The sequence below is a fragment of the Strix uralensis genome, chromosome 2 (genome assembly GCF_047716275.1).
Source record: "Strix uralensis isolate ZFMK-TIS-50842 chromosome 2, bStrUra1, whole genome shotgun sequence".
NCBI lineage: Eukaryota > Metazoa > Chordata > Aves > Strigiformes > Strigidae > Strix > Strix uralensis.
In genome coordinates, this window is record NC_133973.1 from 5,956,218 (window position 1) to 5,978,915 (window position 22,698).

Here is a 22,698-nt window from a genome sequence, read left to right on the forward strand (position 1 = left end):
CTACACCCAATATCTGACATAAAAGAGCTAACAAGAATGGCACCAAAGACTGGTGGTGTACGTGTGAAAGCATCTTCATTGCATCTTTTGATAGGGTGACATACTTGACAGATTAAAATAATAAAATTGGAAGAAAATGGAAGAAGTCAGACCAAGTCAGTTATAATACAAAGCAACTAAACTATTAAAATACTGAGGAGTAAGATAATATAAATATTAAGAGAATACTTATATCAAATATAGAGGAAAGAGAAAAAATAAAATCTTATCCGTTTAGTGCACAGACCACTGTGTGTATATGAAGCTCTTACTCGACAAAACTAAAGAAACAGCTAGGAATCTAATAATAAAAAGATAATGCTCCTAAAAGAAAGAAACAGTGCCTAATATCCTGAAAAACAAAAAGAAATTTTATTACAGTTTAATAAATTCCAGGATCCTCCAACTATAATTTACAATAGATTCAAGAGAGGAATGGAGGAAGTAAGAAAATGTATTGTATTAGTAAAGGTTACCTCTTTTAGCTGAGATCTTAGCATGGAAATCTGAGGCTATGGCCCCGCGAGAATATGATAAAAATAAGACTGGTAGTAAAAGTTTTATATCATTTACAACTAATTTGTGTGACAATGAAAGTATAATTAGCCTAAAGTTAGGTGTAATGTAGAGTGACTACAGCTCATGTAAGTGTTTGCTTCTACCCAAAGACAAAAGGATACATTCTTTGGTAAACAATGACATATGTATCTTAAAAAGAAAATGGTGGTTGCACAAATTTATCTAAATTGTTCTTGACTTTTAAAATTGGTAGGTACAAAGAGTAGCCTAGATGGGATCAAACTTTAGCTTAGAAAGACAGTATGCTCTTTCCCTTTCTCCCTCCATTTTCCCCAATTTTGCCAATATTCATGGTCAAGTACTAATACTGGTATGGCCAAAAAACCCAGCTTGCATAGTGATTGGTTCAATGGACTGGGATAACTGCCCAAACCAATATGCCTTGTCAGCCTGCGTGTGCTCCTTCCACCATTTTGTCTGCTGCCAGCTTAGTCATGCCTGATGTTTGCTTGGCTCTGCTCCCTCTTCTGTCATCTGTCAGTGGTTCTTATCTGGCTAAAAACTAAAATTTCTTATTCTGCCTTTTCTCTTCACAGTTTTTCCTCTTAGCCTTACTCCTTTGCCTGTCATGGCATAGGCAGCATGTACCCCAAACAGACCTAGTTCTTTCCATCAGTATACTCTGACCTGTTCATATAGGTGAACCTATGTCAGAAACAAAGTTCAAAGCAGCCTAGAATGTCCCAAGATGTCATATTCACTCCCTGGGGATAGATGTACAAGACATGTGTGGGTCTAAGCGCTGCTTGCAAAGATCCTCACCTCACCCTCAGTTCTCCATCACTGCCTGCCTACTCTGACTGCTCCAAGGTCTGGTGCTGTGAAAATTATTTTTTTATTCCAGTATAGGTTACTCAGAAACAGAAGCTCAGCCAGAGGGGTCCCCTCTGGGGAGTGCTTGGACAGGAATGACAACCAGATCTCCTGATAACTTCATCTCTGCAAAAATTGTTGCATACCATGTCTCAAGCCAAATGGGTACTTGCTACTGGCACCATTGAAGATGGTCTGCATAGAATATTCTGTATAAACTGGCTATCCACTGCTTTCCTGCTGATCTCAATTCTGTGCTGGGATATGTTGCAAAATGCTCTTGCAGGAGCCTTGCTCACCGAGACCTCATGTAGCACAGTAACATGCTGTAGGCATCTGCGGAAACACGATCTGCCAAAACTGAAGATGGTGCTATGGGATCATCTCATGGAGAAGGTTCACCAAGGAAAGGGCTTGCCCCATTGCCACTAGCTTTGCATATGCAGCTAGCGGTAATGTTAAAATATATGTGAAGGGGTGGGGTATATAGTCTTGGAAGGTTGTCTGGCCTTTAGGTGACTTGAAGTTTTCTTTCTCTTTGGCTTGCTATAAACTTAGTTTGAAACATCTCAGGATGTCTGCAGGAATTTTTCATTGTGTTTAGCTCAGAGGTAAATATCAGACAAGGTCTTTGCCACTCCTCTTTGGCCCAGCTTTGGTGCATGACCAAATAGCTGAAATATTTAGAGGGCAGAGCAAAGTGTGCATACTTTCAAGAGTGTTGGAGCATACTGTTTTGTAAAGGAGGAGTCTATGATGATATGGATTACTGCACAGTATTTTAATGTTTGAGTTGCCTGGGAATTTTTGCATACCACTCTCAATCTTGCTTTGGAGTCTGACCTGGTAGAACAGAGGCTACTTTTGCTATAGTGCAGTATTTAAGCCAAAGGAAAAGGAACACCATTAATTTAGGAAAATCCTTTGAGCAGTTTGGCTGGAGGACCTTATTTTGGTTTGTTTCTTTAATTCTCTTGCAGATTATTTTAAAACTTGGAGCCTAGGTAGTTTTAGGTATGGCTTCCAGATGAATTCTTAACTTTATGAGCCCTGCCATATTTTTTTTCTTGGTGACCTTTGGTGAACCAAGACCAGCCATGCAAGTCTGGATCCTAACCTGCGCTCCCAAGGGACATGTGCTCTGACCCCAGAACCTGGATGGAAGGAAGGTCCTGTTCTGTCCAGGCATTCAAATAGCCTGAAGCTTTGTGGACTGGTACTTGTCTTCTTGCTCTATATGACTGCCAGGGCCTAAAGGTCTGGTCAGAAAAGATGATAGTTGGAAAATCTTCATCTGTCCATTCAGTTTCCTGTGATTTACATTTGCTGTTAGGTGCTGGACATCAATGACTTAAGCAGCAGTCCATGTATTAAGTTGCATACTATATTGTTGGTAAATGTTAGAAAAAGAGAGGAAACAGCAAGAACAATAAGTGATCTTTATAGAGGCTTGCGAAGACTCGTGGGATGGGTCTTATGGCTGAGGACCTTCACTGAACATGCATTGTGGGTGTAACTGTATTAGTTGGTCTGAAGATGTCATAAGGCTTTACAGAATAGACAAAGGCAAGATGCTTCATTTCTGAAACCCCACTGCAGTAACACTAAAAGCTACCTGGTAGAGCAGTGTAGGTGAGATTACTGAAGCCCTGTCATTAATGAGATTGGAACTTGATGAGTCCTGTTACCAGTATTTGAAATGAATCCAGCGGAGACTTTTCAAATCCTTGGCAGATTAGCCTTGAAATTGAGCAAGTGAGGAGGGAGGGTAGAAAGGGAGAGAGTGGAGAATAGAAAAGGCAAAAAAAACTTAGAAATGAGAGGGGGAAAAAAATACTGTAATGGGAGGAATAGTGAGATTTAAAAAAAAAAAAAAAAGAAGAAGAAAGGATTAATCAACAAAGGAGAATCTTTGCCTATAATGGCAAAAAGGAAATAGAGGAGAATGTGAAAAGATATGGATAACTTTCAGATAGTTATCTTCCCCAGTTGGACTTTTTAGAGTTACTTTTAAACTATTGAAGGTACATGTTAACACATCTAGAAATTAAGGTAAGCATCTAGCTCTTCATGCAAAAAACATTCACAGATTTGAATTGGTTTTTGTCTTGCAGATCCACAAAGACTCACCCTGGGCCAGTTGTACATTTAAGTGACAGCCCAAGAGATGAGGGAAAAGTGAGTACATCTAATGGTATAAAACACTGCAACATTTCATAGCCTTTATTTGCCTGGATAGCTCTTTCTTTTTGCTTCCTCACTAATTTTATCTTCTGCTTTCTTTCTATATTTGCAAGGTCACTTTTAATATTTTACAGCTTTTAAGAAAAAAATTCTCTTTTAGTGAGTAAGAATCTGTGATACAGACAGCATACTGTATTTTGAAACCTATAGTCAATCAAAATTGTTCCTGATTAAATAAACTTGACTTTACTTAAGTAAGAATTGACTAAAAGCTGTATCATGACTTCAGTACTTGGATAAACATGCTATTATGGAGATATTCTGGTAAGTTTTCATGAGACAATAAGTCTTTTCTTATGTAAGAATCATAATGATAGTAACCCATGTTTGGAACTTGCTGCTTTTTGTGAGCAGAGTTGAGAATAGCAAAGAGCTGTCAACAAGCGGAAGCAAAACATATAGTTAGAGCATTCAGGTTGTGATTAATACTATCAGGAGGGGAAATCAGAGTTGACTTTATTTGCATGATAGCTTTTCCAAAATGAAATTTGATTGCTGGAATACCAGTTTTATTAGAGCTTTTTTATTTAGGTGTTGATACTGAATTTTTGAGCATTTTGCCTGTGTGGAAGGGGCATTCAACTATCACATCATTTCTGATCACTTTTGCAAATTGCATTTTAGTGTGTACTTATAAAGGACTGCATCTTACAAATGTTGCATCTATTTGACAGTGTGCCTCACATAAAAGCTGATGGTTATTGGAAACTAGCAGCAGTTTGAATTTCTGATACTGATATGGGGGAGATTATGCTGAAATTAATATGGCAACCTAGAAAAACACTGATGACTACATCTGAATTTCATCTGCATTATGTGTCCTTGGACTTAGCCATATTGCAAAGCGAACTGTGTGATGATGCACTTGCCAGCTAGCCCTCCAACAAGTTAGACTGGATCTCTAAATCTTTTTTGAAGAATCACAATAGCTCAAGCAGTTTAGAATACAGCAAATAAAGTAATTAAACGCTATGAAGTGTGGTATTTTAGCCTCAAACCAGAAGCCATCAAGAAATGCTATTTAACTATCTATGGCAAAATACCTAGTGAAAATAAAGGTTTCTTGATAAGGTGCATTGTTGGCTGGCCACAACAGAAGCTGCTGATGAACTACCTAAAGCACACTGTGTAGGGGAAAAAGGATTGGATATTAAAAGAAAAAATGGTCTTCTGAGTGAACATCTGTTACAGGAAAGTGATGCACCCTGTCCAAACAGAAACCTAAAATATTTTGACTTCAGCAGAAAAAGAGAAGATGAAAAGATCCCAGGAAAGGGAGTTAGAGGAGAACTTGTTTGTAAATACAATTGGTTGTTGTTCAGAGGGCACATTGGAGACATCTGTGTACTGATGAAGTACTAGCATAATAACAAGAGCAACAGCAAAATCAGATGGATCCTTATGAAAAACAATTAGAAATTTATAGGGAGAAAGAGTAGAAAATGTAAGCCATACTGAAACCATCCCAATGCAGCTGTTTATATCATTGATAGACTGAGAATAGTGTAAAGAACAAATTGGTGCTAACAAAATAATTGCAGATTTGCAGAATGTGGCATTGATAGTGTTTGATGTTTACAGGAAGATATCAGTGAAAGGTGAACATAGATGTAAGAGAAGATCCAAGCACTGAATCGAAAGATATAGCTTTAGATCAAAAAATCTAACAGTAGAGAAAAAAATTGAACTAAATTTTTCAACTAAGTCTCATTAAACTTTTGTTGAAAGAATGAAGGATAAAACAATCTTTCTTCAGAATGGGGAAAAATGAAAAAAAATAACCAAAACAACTTCTGGGACTTTTGCTGTTCAGCATAGTCATAAACAACCTAGAAAAGGGAGTAAGCACTGATGTGAACAGGTTTGCTGGACCTTAGGAGGCTGAGAAACTCAGTAGTAAAATGGCAGGTTAAATACTGTCTTTTGTAATTATTCAGTGTAAATGATGGGAAGTGATATGTGTGTGGGAAAATATTTCTGACTTTACTTATAAAACAATGGGTCTGAGCTGATCATTACTGTTTGGTATCAAGAGCTTCAAGTGATGATTGTTCAGTGAAAATGTCAGCTCAGTGCTCCCTAGTGACCAATAAAGAAAATCAAAATTAGGTATTATCTGAAGAAGAATAGAGAACAAAGCAAGGCTATTGCATAAATGCATGGTTGACTTGCCTGCTGAATACTGAGTGTAATATTTGACCTTCTATCTTAAAAAGAACATAATTGTGCTAAAAGAAATTCAGAGGAGCAAGGTTTTCTATATGAGACACAACTAAGTGAGACAGGACACTTCATTGTGGAAGAGAGCTGATTGTGATTCCAAGTTTGAAAATCGCAGTTGTTATGAAGAGGGTAGAAACAGTTCATAGTCTTTTTCAGTACAAAAACTAAAAGAATATCAAATGAAGCTGACAAAAGTCAGATTCCAACCAAGCCAATGAAGTTCTTCTTCAAATGTGCAATAGATAAAAGCTATAAAAATTTTTCCAAATGGTGCTGTGGGTGCTGAAAATGTATATTGGTCACAAGGGAGACTAGAAAAGTTAACACAAGAGAAATCAAACTGAGGGTTACTGAAGAGGTTTGCTGACTTTTCCTAAAAGGTTATTAAATATGAGGTTAAATGGAGTCATGTCTAGTTGAGGAATTGGCTATCTTTGAATGAAAAAATTACGTAGGCTGAGAGAATATGTGAGCGTATGATAAATACTTGCCCTCCTCACATATTGTTCTCTGGTATTTGCTCTTGGCCATTTAAGTATGAGATACTGTGACAGGTAGACTTTTTGTTTAATTTAGCAGAGTTGTTCTTAGGTAATAGAGCTGTTTCAAGATAGTTCTACATATTCTGCTTAGCTCCTCAGCTTCAAGTTAACCAAAGACCACCAAGAGGTGTTGGTGAGAGAAATCAGACTCCTCACATCACTTCATGGGGGGCAGCAGGTGAAAGTGTTCTTTACCTATGCTTCAGGAATTAAATAGTGGGTACAAATCAGTCATAATCATTGCTTAAAATACAGATATTCTTGTACTCTACAAGTAATAAGTATTGTAGTCTGCAAGGGTCCAGTGGTATATCCTTCTCTGGGTTATCACAAAGTTGTTTACAGATCTGGGCATGTTTCAGTGAAGTAAATAAGTAGCATTCTTCTATGGGCACTGAGTGGTTGAGAGTCCTAAAACACAGACAAACATTTCCAAGTCTAGGACAATCATAAGATCTCTTTTCGAAAGCCAGGGAAATTTGTGTGCTCACTGTATATTCATCTTTTAAAAGTTCTTTAAATTCCTACAAGTTCCAGTTTTTATCAGTGACTGATGACCAATTTTTCTGTGCCAAAAGAGTGAATGTAATTCTAGAAGACTTCTCCCATTCAAATTTTTTCAAGTGTGCTCTTCAGGTAAACTATCAAGGCAGACTTTGGAGACAGTCCCTTTTATGAATCTAGCAAGCTGTGGCTGGAAGACAGGCAACAAAGAGAATTTGGGCATTTAATGTGTCACTTAAGAACAATTTGGGGACCCAGTGATTAAGTCCGTGAAATAGAACTGTGTCTGCCAAATCAATGAATAAGTGTACATTAGGAACAGACTGAAGTGCACAGACATTTTTAAGTGGAAGATTTGTAGCAAACATGATTTTTCTTGCTGACACGGGAGAAGACATTAACTGCAATGATCTGCAGTTTCCCAGCAACTGGAGAAAGCTTAATAGGAAAAGGTTTAATGTTATTAACTATTAGCTGGTGGACTAAACTTCCTGTCTCTGAGTCTGTGTTCTGAGATCTAATAACACCTAAATACAGTGTGCATTTGGCATCCTCGGGGTTTTTTTTCTCCCAGCTGTTTTGTGCTACCAGGACAAGCAAGGGGCTGGCTGACATGTACCAGGATGCAATTAATTGATTGTAAATGAGAAATCTCCCTGTAACACCATCATCGAAAGCATTTTGTGAAGTCAAGCATTTTGTTAAGTCAAAATGGGGAGCAGCTCCACTAGACAAGGAAGATCTTGCCAGGAGTCCTCCCCACTTCAAATTCTGTCCAGCCTCCTGCATGACTGTTAAGCATGAGTAATTAAACAAGGTTCCAGGAAACACAAGTTGAAGAGGAAATCTCTGGTTTTTTACTTCCTCAACTTTTTACATGTATTTTTCTTCTTTGACTATGTTTTCTCCTTCAACTGTATTTATTGATGTTTTATTTTTTACCTCATTGAATATTACAGACATAGAGCTTGTCCTATAGATCTCTCTTGGCTTACCATGGCCAACAGGAGTGAGAGTGTTTGAGTTTCGTATGGTTCAGACAAGTCAGAGTTCCGAGCATCATAAATGCACTGGCAATGAGGCAATCACATTCACCCAGCTGGAATTCTGACTTTAGTGTCATACCACAGTACAGTAGTTTAGCAGCATGGCTACCATCTAAGCGGAGAGAGAGACTGATTCCTGGCTATGCAGCAAATCTGTTCTCTTTCAACTTCTTCCCTGAAATCACAGCACTTTGTATCTTGCAATTCTGTAGCGCTGTTGTGCATTAAGCATTTCAGCAACAAATCAGGTGAAATGCTGTCTGTGATAGGAAATATTTAACCTTTTAGTAATTACCTGGAGCACAGTATCTTTGCAAAAGAGAGTGATAAAAATCAGAAACAACCCTGCTTCACCAGGGAGAAAGGCTTATGAAACAGGGTCACATACTAAATGCTTTTCTATTCCTTCAGTTTCCTGAATATATTTGTACAAAAGCTGAGGTTGAAAGATTACTGGTAGATATGAACTGAACTCAACTAGTTTGGTACCCAGCTGTAATGCACTGATGCAAGTGCTTGTTATGGTAACAGTAAAGAAGGCACTCAGATTCCATAACATATTGATTAAAATACCATTTATTGGAGTTAATACAAAAATAATATAATAATGAAGTAATATAATATAATATAATAATGAAGTTAATACGAAAAGTAAACAGAAGATAATCTTACATTCCTTCAGATGGTGGGAATCCCAAGTTGTGCAGCATTGGATACACCTCTAATAAGGGCACAGCACACTGTGCTGGTCCCCTCTGCGAAGAGGTTTGCCAGCATTTTTGTCTTTAGAGATCTTAAAAGATTTTTTTTTTTAATCTATTCATTTCTACTGTCAAGCAAAGGGATATTCATATGAGAACATACTGCCCTACCTTAAGATAAAGACAAGGTCACAGAGGTGTTGTAATTACGCTTACCAAGTGGGAGCTGCCTACAGGCTGCTTCTTTACAATTAGACAGCAAGTTTATCTTGTGAGTAAGGACTATGTGCAGCACAACACAGGACTGAAAGCCAAGTGCTATGTGCAGCACAATATAGCACAGCACAGGCCCCCACCTGCTCAGGTTAACCGCTGGGTGGATCACTAACTCCTGAATATACGTTTGTCTTCCATTTAGGATCACTATACTAACAGCAAAAGCAGTCACAGTAAGACACTTCTTTGTTCACTCTCTCAACGACAGTCTTATCCCAGAATACCATATGGCATCCTGACACAAGTGCTACCCAGTTAGCTGCATGCTTTCTGAACAGGATGTCTCTTCACGTTTATTCTGCCACAGAATCCCATATGGACCCGTCCAGAGCAAAAATGATAAATATTCTGGAATTTCTCCAGGACGGTTTGAATTTTTTTCAGGAGCAGAATTCTTAAGTAATCAGGTATTGTTTATATTCAGGTATTAAATATACGAATTATAAATCATTCCTAGATTAGGTAATATATCTTCACATAATGAATATTCTCCTGGCAATATAAAGAATCATATCTAGTAGGACTGAGAGTATTCCCAGACTCTTTTATAGCAGTATTGATGTAGCAATTGTATATAAATTGGAAACAAAGTGATGTTTTGTTTAGCAGTCCAGGCAGGTTTCATTTTTATGACTTATGCAAGCTAAAGTGAATGATGGCAAAGATGCTGGTAAGGTCTCACAGACTAAGAGACAGTCTCGTCATTCTTTGCTCAAATTCTTAATAGAGAAACTGTAAATCCTTGCCTGCATTTTGTGATCCATGTGTTTATGGACAAGGAACAACTGCAGTTATCATTGCCAGCTGTATAAAATATTCCATAGCAGGAATGCGTGAGTCTCTCAGTTTGGACATTCCCAGTCTTCGTGTCCAGGACAGATCCTTAGGAAGATGGGGTCTAGGAAAGCAATCTCCTGGACACCTAAGTAGGCCAGACTTCACATCTTCTGTAAGATCTGAAATTAATTGTGTTCAAATGAAGAGTACTCAGTACAGTGCCAGATCAATAATTCAGTTCTTTTCAATAGAGACAAGGAGAAAGGATTGTGTTCATTCTTATTTTTCTCCTGAGCATCATTTGTCTTCTCTTTCATCTTTTGACAAATCCTCTGTGAGAAATTTCTCAGGTATGCATGATGATATGACATGCTAGATCTAGAAGAAGTAAAAATTGGCATACCGGCTAACTTATTTTCAATTTCTAGGAAAGCAAGCAATTTACTCTCTGCAAGGAGAGTTCTTCAAAATGTTTTAAAGCAGTAGAAAGCAGAAATTAAAGGAATATATGTAACTGAATGAGAGTTTAATCTGGTGACTCTTCGGTTTGAAGTTATTTAAGTGATCTCTTAGGTGTCCAACAGTTTTGCATCCAACCAAGGGCAAGGAAGGTAAAAGTGAGAGGAACTTACTATGGTCTTATTTTCTCAGCAGATACACAATTGTGAAGACTGTCCAGGCACATAATATTACAGGAAGAAGAAAAAAAAAAAAACAAAAACAAAAACAAAACAGCAACAAAAAAAACCAACAAACAAACAAAAAAAGCAACCAAGAAAAAAAACAGAATAAAGGACATTTTTTCTTCCATATTAAAACTTACATTGTCAGTAATGAGAAGTAATTTATACCGCAAGATGATTTGAAAGCTGGGTATTATTATGTGTTGTGCAAACTACAATCTTGCACATCAGTTTGACATTTCTTTTTATAGTGCTTATTTATTTTTTAAAAGTCTCTTAAAACCATGAAGATCTTTAATATTTGTAAATACCTTTATGAATCTGAAAGTATAATCGTGTTTGTTTCCCTCCTCCAGCTATTGATAGGCTATGAAAATGGGACTGTAGTACTCTGGGACTTACGATCTAAAAGAGCTGATCTGAGAGCTTATTATGATGAGGTAAGCAGTTTCCATTAATTCAGAAAAGCTGTTATTCAGCAGTTTGTTGTATATCTTATCAAACAGATGGATATTTATCTTAAGGCATTGTTCTGGAAATACTGTTTGTGCTATGCTTTTGAACAAGTTATTGTCTAGAAATCAGAACCTGAAATCTGTAGTTCTAATGCATTAGGCTCTTTTGAGTGTACTACAACAAGGAGTCTCTTCCCCTTGATTCTGACAAGTTCATTAGCTTCTGTGTGGGGATCCTCAGTTGAACAGAGCCTAGCAAGGAGCTAACCTGAGATATAGCTACATTAGAAATTATATCTTTACTGAGTATTACTAGAATATTAATTAGAATGAAAGACAAATTATTTTGTACTGCTATTGATACTACCTCATACTCAAGATCTCATTAAAAGTTTTTCAAAATTGTATTCTCAGTTTTATCAGACAATTGTCTCTTGCCTTTTGTAAGCAGATCGTATCACACACAGGCACAGTTCTTGCATCAGGCTGTTTAAAAAAATAGATATATTCTTAGTTATTATGATTTTAGTATTAGCCCTAGGAAAAAAACATCCTTTGTTCTGCCAGGCCTTCTGTAAAGTGGATGAATGTGAATGCAACTAGAAAAGGACATTTTCTTTAAAGTGATCCAGGCAGTAATTGGTTTCCTGTAGTTCTCTTCTTCATCTTGCCACCTTATTACATGTAAGGAGTATACTCATTTATTTTCACTCTAAAGAGTAATCTGAATATATCTGAATCCTGTACTCTTCCAGGCCTGTTTTCACAGACACATTGACACTACACTGAGCTTCAAGGTTAAGATTCAGAGCATCCACATAGCAAATGGTCTAAAGGACAGGGTAATTCAGACTTTAAACAGGCCAACACTTAAGCCTCAAGACATGCCTACTAAATTGTCTCTAAGTGACAGTCCACCTGTGCATACACTTCTGAAATTGCACCTGTCCTATTATTTAAAGCTGGACAACTTTTTCCTTTTACAGATCTCCTGGGGGGGTGTCTGTTCATTTACTGTCCTCTCTTATGCTCAGAATGAGACTACATAAACCAGCAGGATCTTCATAATACTGGGTTTTTTGGTTGGTGGGGTTTTTTTTTTGCTTGTTGAAACAGAGTGGTTGGGTGTTGACAATTTCTCATACAATTTAGTTGTTCCACATTTGTCAGTACTGTCCTCAGGAACTTTTTTTGGGCCTTTTTATTAGTCATGTGCTTTCCTCCTCAGTGATTACTTACTGTGTCATTACTCCACTTTGTGCAGCTTGTGATGGCTTGCTATCGTCTACTGAAATAGTTGCAAGATTCTTATTTTGTCTTTAAAAGGGTTGTGTGACTAGCCATTGTACTTTATTCCAGACTTTCAGGCTCCACATTGATAATGTTCCAGATCTGCTAGATTTCCCCTAGGGAGCCCCTAAAAAGGGTTCCTTTTTAAATCCTGAGTTATATAGCTTTTGTGAGTCACTAATGATTAGTTCAGCATGTGCCACTTGGTATTTGGCACCAACCCAAGTTTTCAAACCTAAGCCTCTTTTTACAGATTGGTCACCTAAGATCACATTGCAGAAAACATTACTCCTGCTACCTACCGTTCACCATTCTAGCTGGACTGATGTAAAGCCTCTGTGCCCCATGACATCTGACCAATCCTTCAGTATTGTTGTCTGGCACAGAGCCAGCCATTTGCTATTGCAGGGTATCTTTGAGGTCTCACATAAATTACTGTAAATGTTCTGTATCTTCATTGAATACTGAAGTGCTTCTTTGAATGGGGTCTGAATGAAGTTAATCCAGCCTCATTTTTCTTACTATCATTATGCTTTCTGTAGCACCAGTTTTGAAATTAAGGTAGCCACCTTATTTGATGGTGAAAGAACTGGAAATCTCATCTAACTCACCACTTCTTCTTCTGGCATCTTTAAGAATTGTCGGATGTCATGATCATTTCTGGCTTATCAGTGGAACAGATAGTCTGTTTAGTATCAGAAATTCCCCTGGCACTAGGCTTCTTCATTAGCACTTGATGTGTACTGTGAGGAATAGCTTTTCTTGTGTTTGATGGACTGTGAGTGTTCATCATGGAGGCAAGTTCTTTGTTCTCTGTAATCTTCTTCAGATAGCTGTCCAGCTTGGTAATGTCACTCAAAATAAATGTTAGCACCCTCAAGACTCCATCCGAATACTCATCCTTTCACAGGATCAAGCCTCAACTATATTTCTCCTGTGTTACCATTGACAGCGTTGGATTTCAGTCTCCCCAGACCAGCTGTTGAAAAGGAGGCTCTCTGTTGTTATACAGATTTGTAGAACCTGTCAATGTGCAGCACAGGAGCGAGATGTTAACAGCAGATATTTTTTGATACAGAAGAGGAAACGAGGCTGATAACTGATTGTCTATCTACAAATCTAAATATTCTTCCTTTTTAAATTCAAGATGGGGACTATATCTGCTGACATTCAATTGTTATAGAGAGGAATAGTTTCATATCTCATGACTTTAAAGATATTTCTTTTCATACAGCCACAATAAATGTTTTCCTTTCATTATCAGGGAGAACCATTATTAAAAGGTCTTGTCCTTTCAAATTTTTCACTATGTTGAGTGCTGGTATTTTAATTGAAGTCTTAGAAGTCGTGAACACTCAGCTCAGATGGAATAGGTTCTCCTTATCTGCACACTTGAACAGTCGGCTAACAAAAGGATCATCAAGAGATAACAGTTCTCTGTTGCCTAGGACATCACCACTGTAAAATCTTGCCTATCATTTCTAGGCTGCATGACATTGTCATACCAGTGTGATGCCTCACATCACATGAGACTTGTAGACATGGATATGGGACATATGTTGCAGACATCTCCTCAGGATATGGGTAATGTTATGACAGGGAGGTGAGTTGTTTGCTACAATATAAGCAGGATATGTCCAATACTTGCAGAAGTATGCCCTTTCATTTTCCTTGCTGTCCAGATTAATGTCATGGACATATTGCTCCTGGAATAAACAGCTCTCTCAGATAACTCAATAGCTTGTAAGTGTTGGAGCTGAAGACTCTTTCCCCTGCTCACAGAGCTGCAATTGCAGCATTTACAGCTGCATTCCTTACTCCATCTTCATGTCTTAAAGGCTAGGAACCTTTCATAACATAGGTCTGCTCGTTTCAAATGAGAGGGCTGCTCACTGAGGATACAAGTTGCAAGGATACCAAGGCTGTACAAGTTGCGTTATCTGGAACTTCTCTGCTTGGTGTTCTTGTAAGCCTGTATCTTCCCTTTAAAGCTTCTCCCTGATACATATGGTTTACTCACTGGAGTTAAAAATAGTCCTAGATGTCTTTTAGCCCTACTGATGACAAGTTAGAGGCTGCCTCAGCTCATTAGCTCCTGATACAGGGAGTTTCTATGTTTTCTTCTCTGCTGTGTCAGAGCTTCTCAAGAGACCAAAATGTTCTTGCTTGTGAAACACCTGGTCCCAGAGTGGAGCTTGAACCTGCTGCTAAAGAACCTTGTGTCTGCTCTTCAAGATGTCAGCTGCAAAATTGTTTCTTTGTGTGATGATGATTGTCATCTTCTCAGTGGCAATATGTATAGGATATTCAGAGGCCCTTTTAAATCAATGCTCCTACATGATGCCCTCTTATAAAAGGCTTTCCTTGCATTCCCTTTTATAAATTCCTTCCAAGTTTATTTCCGTCAATTGGTATAAAAAGGGCACATAAACAAGACATCCTTCAAAGGATTCTCAAGTTATTATTGATAGTTGGCAGACCCGGAAAACCTGCTGTCTTCGGATACAGACCGTTTAAAGGTTTGACATGTTGTGTCAACGCACATTCAGAGCTTCCTGAAGCACAGTCATCATCTTTCATTAGAACACATCTCCAGAATGAAGCTGCAGAGTTCACAGAAATATAAATGACGTCTCCCTACTTTTATCAAGTACTATGCCATTATGGAAGTATCAAAACGGATGTGGCCCTTGCTGTAATGGTCCTGCAGTACTACTAACATAAATAATTCTTAAGATTCAAGCAACAGAATGAGATGAGTATGGTGCTTGTTCAAAATATGGTTAAAAGCAGTCGTAGAGTCCCCATGAGTTCTTCTCAGTGGAGGAGGTTTGTGACTGGGAAGGAACTGAAATGGTGTTGGGCATGCATAATTTTAGTACATGCTGAGTATGAGAGAAGATGGAATATGTATGCGACCACTGTGGGTATTGCAGAAGGAGAAACATATCCAATCTGGAGTGATATGCTTTATGTGCATACACTGTGTGAACATTCACATGAGTCACCCACCATGATGAACTCCTGTTCTAAGCAAATAACTGCTCCTTTTTTGTGTGGATGCTAAAGAAGTGGATGAGAATGCTAGACGTATTCTAGCAGAGAGAAAATTGGGGTCTTGTTCAGTACCACCTTTCAGTATTAGTTATGACTCCCAGCTGAGACCTCCAAAAGCGATTCTAAGTATTTCTTGCCCATTTCGGGGCAAAGTCTAACAGGTGAGTTTGAGTTGCTGCGATGCCAACTGTCTGTGACAGGAGCATTCTGCCTCAGCTCCACTCAACAGGAGGTTTATGCTGGCAGGTGGCACCTGGTAGCTGAGAGGCAGTTTAACAAGCAGCTTGGTACAATTTTCAGCTGCTAGTTACTAGCTCCTGCTCAGACACAGTCAGCGACTGTAACCGTGTGAAATGTTTCTATGTGTGATAACACATCAAAAGCAGATTCAAATTTGGCATGATAGCAAGCATGAACGAGCTCATGTCAGAATTAATTTGCACAGGACAAGTGAAGCAACGCTCCCCACAGATCTAAGGTTCTTACTACCTGAGGGCAATGACATTGGACTCTGTACAAACCATCTGTCTGTGTTGTCGTTTGTTGCCTCAGTTATAGTTTGGTATTTTCTGGGTCTTTAAGAGGAATTGTGTGCCAACCCCCCTCTGGTAGGCAGAAGTTTGAGTGACGCCCATTATGTCACTCGGAGATAAATATCTAGAGCTCACTTTGTTCAGATCTGTTTGTTGAGTTTTTATGGGCATGACTAGCTTACTAGTGTGTTAGCAAAGCATTCATATACACGACATGTCAGATTCCTATTAAAACATCTGGCTCATCTTAATGCAAAGGTTCCTTTGTGGTTGTACTGTCCAGTCTCAAGACCTGAGTAAAGTTTTGGTAAAGGGTCATAGTCTTTTCGCTGGTTTCTACTAATATTCCCTCCAGACCATGAGCCATTACCAACTGTAACAATCAATATACTCATTAAAAGAGGACGACCAACAGGGATTTTTAAATAGCCATCAGTAGCACTTACATTTATTTCTTCTCAGCTTAAGTAAAATTGATATGAACAACTCCTGTGCTGACTTATGAATACCCAAACATGATTTTAAACTAGTTTGAACAAATCAGGTAAATGGCCATATGCAATTGTAAGCGCATGCAAGGCCTTAGAATTTCCTGGGTTGCAAAAATGGAAATGTATTAAACTGCATTCAAAAATAGGTCTCTCTTATTTACATTTACATAAAAACATACTGTGATTTCTGTTATTTGGCAGCTAACATTTCTGGAAATGAAATGGATTCAAGGGAATATTCTGTGAGTTTGTGTTTCTGAGGACAGTGTGTGAGAAACTGTGGTATACAATGAATCAATACTTTCTTTTGTCAGAAAATGGCTTTTGTTAGTTTCCAGCACATACCAGTGAAAACGAAGGACTTACACCATTATCCTTTCAGCTAGTTTGGTGTAATTATGGATATTTTCAGTCAGTTCCACTAATTATGCACAAAATACTAAGAATGGTCTATTAACTTTTGAAGTGTTGCTTTTTTGCATTTATAACATTCATTGTGTGGTACTTGCATTGTGTACATAGGAGTGTGATATTCCTCTTCTCTGAAGCTCTATCTATTCCAAAAGTATCTTATATCATTGTTTTAGTGATTGCCTATATCAGTGAAACAATCCTGGTCTCTTCAGTGCTTCTGGTTTTACATTAAACATCCCAGATTTCTGTGTACCTGCTCTGAAACTTAATTATGTGGGGGGGATATTATTCAAGAACAGAGTACTGTTTCTACTTTTCCTAAATAGTCCTCTGTGGAAGACTGCATGTATTGAATGTTACCTGTAAAACTTGTTACACAGAATTCCCTGTACGTTTGCCAGATGAAATACTTCTAAGGAGAGCTATCAGACATATTACGGTTGCATTGCATGTCCCTCATTCTTATACTTTTACCTTAATACCCCGTTCCTTCAATTATGGTCTGATTCAGTACAGACTTTCTAATGTTTTATGTAATGTTAGCATTTATAATTAGTTGTTTTGCTTGACTAGCAGTAGATTACATCCATTGGTTACTAAAAAGTGCTGGTAATGGACTTTAGACAAACAAGAACCATCCAACTGTTGATATACCATTACATTAATATAATCCAGAGTCATACATTAAAATATAATTAGTGTAAACATTGTATTCCATCTCAGTCTCAAGTTCTTCTTTCATTTCTTAGGCTATTCATTCTGTTGCTTGGCATCATGAAGGGAAACAGTTCATGTGCAGTCACTCTGATGGCAGCTTGACCCTATGGAACCTGAAAAGTCCTAACAGACCATTCCAGACCACAATTCCACATGGTAACTTTGATAGTTAAAATGTATGACTAAGAAGCAATACAATATTCTCCATGCTGTTTGCTAATATCTTTATGTCTTTTTTTATTGTAGCCCAGATCCAGAGTTCCTTCTTGCATAAATATTTTAGCCTGCAAAGTAGCTGCAAAACATTATAAAAATCAGAGAGCAATTTTGACAAACTTTTTTTTTCAATTGGTTCTATAAATACCTCTTACTGGTTAATATTGCTCTAATATTGATATTTTATCCAATTCATCTTAATAGCCTACTACTGATCTTTGACACCTTCAGGCTCTGGGTTTTTTGCATTTCTTTCTTTTGTATTTTGTACTTATGTGCTCATATGTGCAATTTTCACAAGAAATTGTACATTTTGTACAAGACACTGTGTTGCTTGTTATAAAATGGTACAAGTTCCCAAGTCACTGCAATGAAGAATTTAAAGAAGCTATATTAAGAAATGACTGTGTCTTTTATGACTGGGACTTTGTATGCCATTTCTTTCTATAAATGAAGTAAAATGGTATTGACTCTATTGCAAATCAATACATTACCAAGAGGCCTGACTGGGTGGAGAGGGAGGAAGAAGGGAAAGGCAAGATCCATGCAGCCCAGAAAAGTTTAAGTATTTTCTTAAATTTCCTAATTTCTTTTGTTTTATCATTTTTAGTCATAGAATTGTACTTTATGTCAGAAGAGACCTCTCAGAGTTCATCTAGTCTATCCCCCAGCTCAAAACAGGCCTGATTAGATCAGTTAGCTCAGGGCAGTGTCCAGTTGATACTGGACACTTGAACACTTCCAGCAACAAATTGCACAACCTCTCTGGGCAACATCTACCAGTATTTAATGACTCTCATGGTACAAATTTTTTTGCTAATATCTAACCAGAATTTCCCAAGACACAACTTGAGTTCTTTGCCTCCCATCATGTCACTGTGCACCTCTGAGAACAGGCTGGCTCCATCTACACTGTATCCTCCAATTAGGTTGTGGTTTAAAGCAAGCATACACTTTCCAAAGTAACAAACCCAAAATTGTCATTTTTTTGGTTTACAAGTGACTTTTCTCTAACTGGAAGTAAGTACTGAGCCATAATTAACTAAGAACTCATGAAGTTCAATTGTACACTTCGTTTAATTTTATCATTCAGATAGTTACACTGCAGAGCATGCAACATTTTGTCAACAAATGAATTGAGTCAATCTAAGAATGACTCAGGAAAAAATTAAGCTGTTTATGATCATAATATGTTTGGAAAAAATGGCATACATTTGGTCAAATTCATTAATTATTACGTAAGTATCATCCTTCTCAGTAATCCGTATGGTTTTTAGATGTCTTTGAAGTGTGGTCTGTGGTTCTTTAGATTTATGTGGCAATAAAAACATAAAACCATAATAAATGTAATTAATTTAGACAAATGACTATTTTACAGAAATAGGAGCTAGTATCTTCTGTAGCTTTAAAGTTCCATTGTCTTACAGCTTATACAGTTGCTTCAATACGTGTCTTTGAGTTTGATAGTTCTATTATCATGTTTTAATACAGTTTTCATCTTTCTTTCCCTAGGAAAAATTCAGAGAGATGGAAAAAAGCCTGAATCTTGCAAACCAATTCTTAAAGTAGAGTACAAGACCTGTAAAAACAGGTATGTTTTTAATTCTGTAATTAACTCAATGTTACATTCCTGAGTTAAAGCCCTTTTAGAATCTTTCCCTGCTTTCTTTTTCGCAAAGCTATTTATTATTATTTAAAGGTACTAAACCTATAATGTAAACTTGTATGTACTAGGTAAACTTATTATTACTATGTTGGTTTTTTTAATACAGTGAGCCATTTGTGATATTTTCTGGTGGATTGTCGTATGATAAGGCTTGTCGAAGACCAAGCTTAACAATCATGCATGGGAAAGCAATTACAGTTCTTGAAATGGATCACCCTATAGTTGATTTTTTAACTCTTTGTGAAACCCCATATCCAAATGGTGAGTTTATTAAGCAAAACACAGTTATGGAAAAAATAATTGAAGTTATCTTCTCTCATACCTTAATTTCATTCCAAGGACTTCCATTCTCACAGTTGTCTCCATCTCAAGAAAACCACATCACTGAAAGTAACTGGAACTTGTTTGCATTCTCAATATAGGAAGCAAGTAATGAGTGCACAATAAAGCACGCCTAAATCTCCAGATATAAGCTTGAAACATGTGGGCTAGTGTGAGGAAATATTGCCATTAATCAAACATATGTGCTTATATTTCTGACATTTTCCATGAGGCTGAAAATCTACGGATTGCTAAATTATTGAAGATTAAACTATCACTTCTCTGTAAAAAAGTTCTTACTCTTCAGCCTGAATTGAACTGTTAGAAATGTTTTGCTGCATATTGTGGGGCTGCCAAATTCTGAAGTACATTCACAGAAGACTCCAGAAAGTAAATTAAGAGAAGCTGTAAATCAAAAAGAAACTAAGTTTAGTATTTTAAGCCCTCAAGCAGAAAAGTAAAACAAATCTTATATATGTAGCTATATCAAATACACATTAAAAATATTTAGTAAAGATAAACTGTGTATTTGTTTCAGTGTTATGCAAAAATTTAATTCTCAGTTAATTTGGGCCTTCATTTAACTCTGTCAAATACAGTGACACTTCTGAGAACTAAGATTTTGTAACCCCTTCCCCTGCTCACACACTAATATTTAAAAATTTTAGTTTAACCGATGTTATTCATAGCCTTATATAAAAACAAACCACAAATAATGTGCATTTGTAGCTGGCCTGAAAGGAAGATAAATCACTTGCTCTTGATTTACTCAGGCTTTTGGCATCAGCCATCTGAAAAGTGTACTCTGAGCTTGCACATTGCTGGAATGGTTTACTGCTGCTGAAAAGAGTTGTAATTTCACATTTATATTTTTTAAAAGAACTTCTATCCTATGTAAACTAATACACCCTATGCATTAAGGGAAGCGTTTATTTGTCATTTTAATTGTTTGGTTTTGATAAATGAAAAAAGCATTAAATAAATACCAAATAATATAATCTCATAAAGAGCATATGGGAGGAAGGAGTGTGTCAGTACCTGAACTGAACACATTAGATTTACAGGATTCCTTTGGAATATTTCTTTGGAATCACCTTGGAAATGAGGGCATAGTGTATCATCAAGTGGACTGGACCAGCTGTTCACAGTCTGGGTTTGAAGAACAGTTGTACACAGTAGAAGTGTTGCTACTGGGCAGCAAAAATACATTTTCTGTATAATAATTGGATTCAGCAATGCAGTGATACACACAACTTATTCATATTCTATTTCTTTACTTTCAATTTACTACCATGCTGGCGTGCTATAATATGCTAATTCTATTTTTGCTATGTATGTTGATCAGCAGTACTGCCCAAAAGGAATTTCTCAGTTCCTTTCTGATCCTAATCTGGCCCTACTTTGCAGATTTGTACCTTAAAACTTTTGTTTAATATACTGTTAATGTTTAGAGAACAGAAATATGACTTGCTTGTTTAAAATGAATGGGAGAACTCCATGTCTTTTATATTTGATTCCTCACTTACAGAATTTCAAGAACCCTATGCTGTAGTTGTGCTTTTGGAAAAAGATCTCATTGTTGTTGACCTGACACAAAGCAAGTAAGTATGAAGTCTTATATGAAGTTATTTGTGTATCTTAACTCCCAGCAAATGATGATAAAAATCCAAATGTTATCATGTAATTTTACTATCCAAAATAATTCACTCTTGGTAATAATTCACTCTATATATGTTTACCTCCACCTTAAGAGCTAAGATCAGCTAATCAACAGAAACTTATGATAATATTTGTTCTTAAGTTTGGGAATAAATCTAAATTTGCGGTCCCTTCAGCATAGCCCTCCAACATTTACTCAACATCAAAGTTAAGTAACACTTGGTCACATGCTGAATTACAACCTGAATGGGTGTTTTGGAAACCAGATTGAGCTACTACTTATATGCATGCCAAACTTCACTAGACTCCACAGGGACTACCACTTAAGTATTTACTTAAGTACCATGATAAATAATGGCATTGATTTACAGTGGATCTATGGGATTATTTCATGATCCAGTTGCTGGTTTAAATGACAAATAGTTCTTTCACATCAGAATCAATGTTCACATCGAAGAGGAAGTATACATCATGTAGTGCAGAATACAATTCTTTTTTATTTTGTTCTGCCTCCAACACTACCAGTAATGTGCATCCACATTCACACTGGTATAACTAGGAACAGCTTTTGCCCTTAATGTCTTGAAACACTTTAAATGAATCATATTCTGATCTCACTTACTTGCAAGAATAATTCAAATCATCTCAGCAATATAAAATGGATATAACTGAAATCAGAACCAAATTTCCTACATTTTTGAATTGTGAATAACATTGTGTAATATGCCAGAAGTGAGGCCTTCCTTCTTATCAGATTGTCCAAACTGATGGAAGTGAGAAATAAACTGAGATCTACTTCATCTGTTATTGCAATTGTTCATTGTAGAATCAGTACTCTACCAACCCAATAAGCTAAACTGCTCGATATAAAATCCACAGTTGTATAAGTAGTTCTTAGGTCGTAGTGTATATAATATCCGTGAATGTGAAGCTTCTAGAAAATGTGTCACCTGTATAAACAAGATGAGATGTTGGGAAAAATTAGTTCCTAATCCTCATTCAGACAAGTATTCCTGTTAGCCTTAGGAATTATTCACGTGAGTGGGTACTTAAATTGCAAGAGGATTCTTGTCACAGCAGTGGAATTTTGATGTCTTTATTTGAGTAACTACACGTTATTATTGACATTAAAAATAATACATATATTTGAATAAATAAGGGAAAATGTACTTTATTAGTAATGACTTTACTTAGATTCTGTTATACACTTTAAGATAAAAATATGTTTTCTTCTATGGCTCAGTGTGTCACAGTGCTTCTAATAAATTGTCTTCCTTAACTAGTTTTCCAATCTTTGAAAATCCATATCCTATTGACATTCATGAGTCACCTGTTACCTGCACAGAATATTTTGCGGACTGTCCTCCAGATTTGATTCCTGTACTCTATTCTGTAGGAGCAAAACATAAAAAGCAAGGATACAGCAATAAGGTAAACAAAACCAGTATTTTT

General features: G+C 36.9%; 1 protein-coding gene across 2 annotated transcripts in view; it reads left to right on the forward strand.

Moving 5' to 3' along the window:
- Positions 1 to 22,698, forward strand: part of STXBP5L (syntaxin binding protein 5L) — a 219,599-nt gene that overhangs the window by 119,231 nt on the left and 77,670 nt on the right. For both annotated transcript variants that reach the window (XM_074853538.1, XM_074853547.1), the window contains exons 6-12: positions 3,546 to 3,609; positions 10,784 to 10,867; positions 17,417 to 17,540; positions 19,113 to 19,191; positions 19,373 to 19,527; positions 21,116 to 21,188; positions 22,530 to 22,677. In XM_074853538.1, coding sequence (XP_074709639.1) covers positions 3,546 to 3,609; positions 10,784 to 10,867; positions 17,417 to 17,540; positions 19,113 to 19,191; positions 19,373 to 19,527; positions 21,116 to 21,188; positions 22,530 to 22,677 — 727 coding nt within the window. The remainder of the gene's footprint in view (positions 1 to 3,545; positions 3,610 to 10,783; positions 10,868 to 17,416; positions 17,541 to 19,112; positions 19,192 to 19,372; positions 19,528 to 21,115; positions 21,189 to 22,529; positions 22,678 to 22,698) is intronic.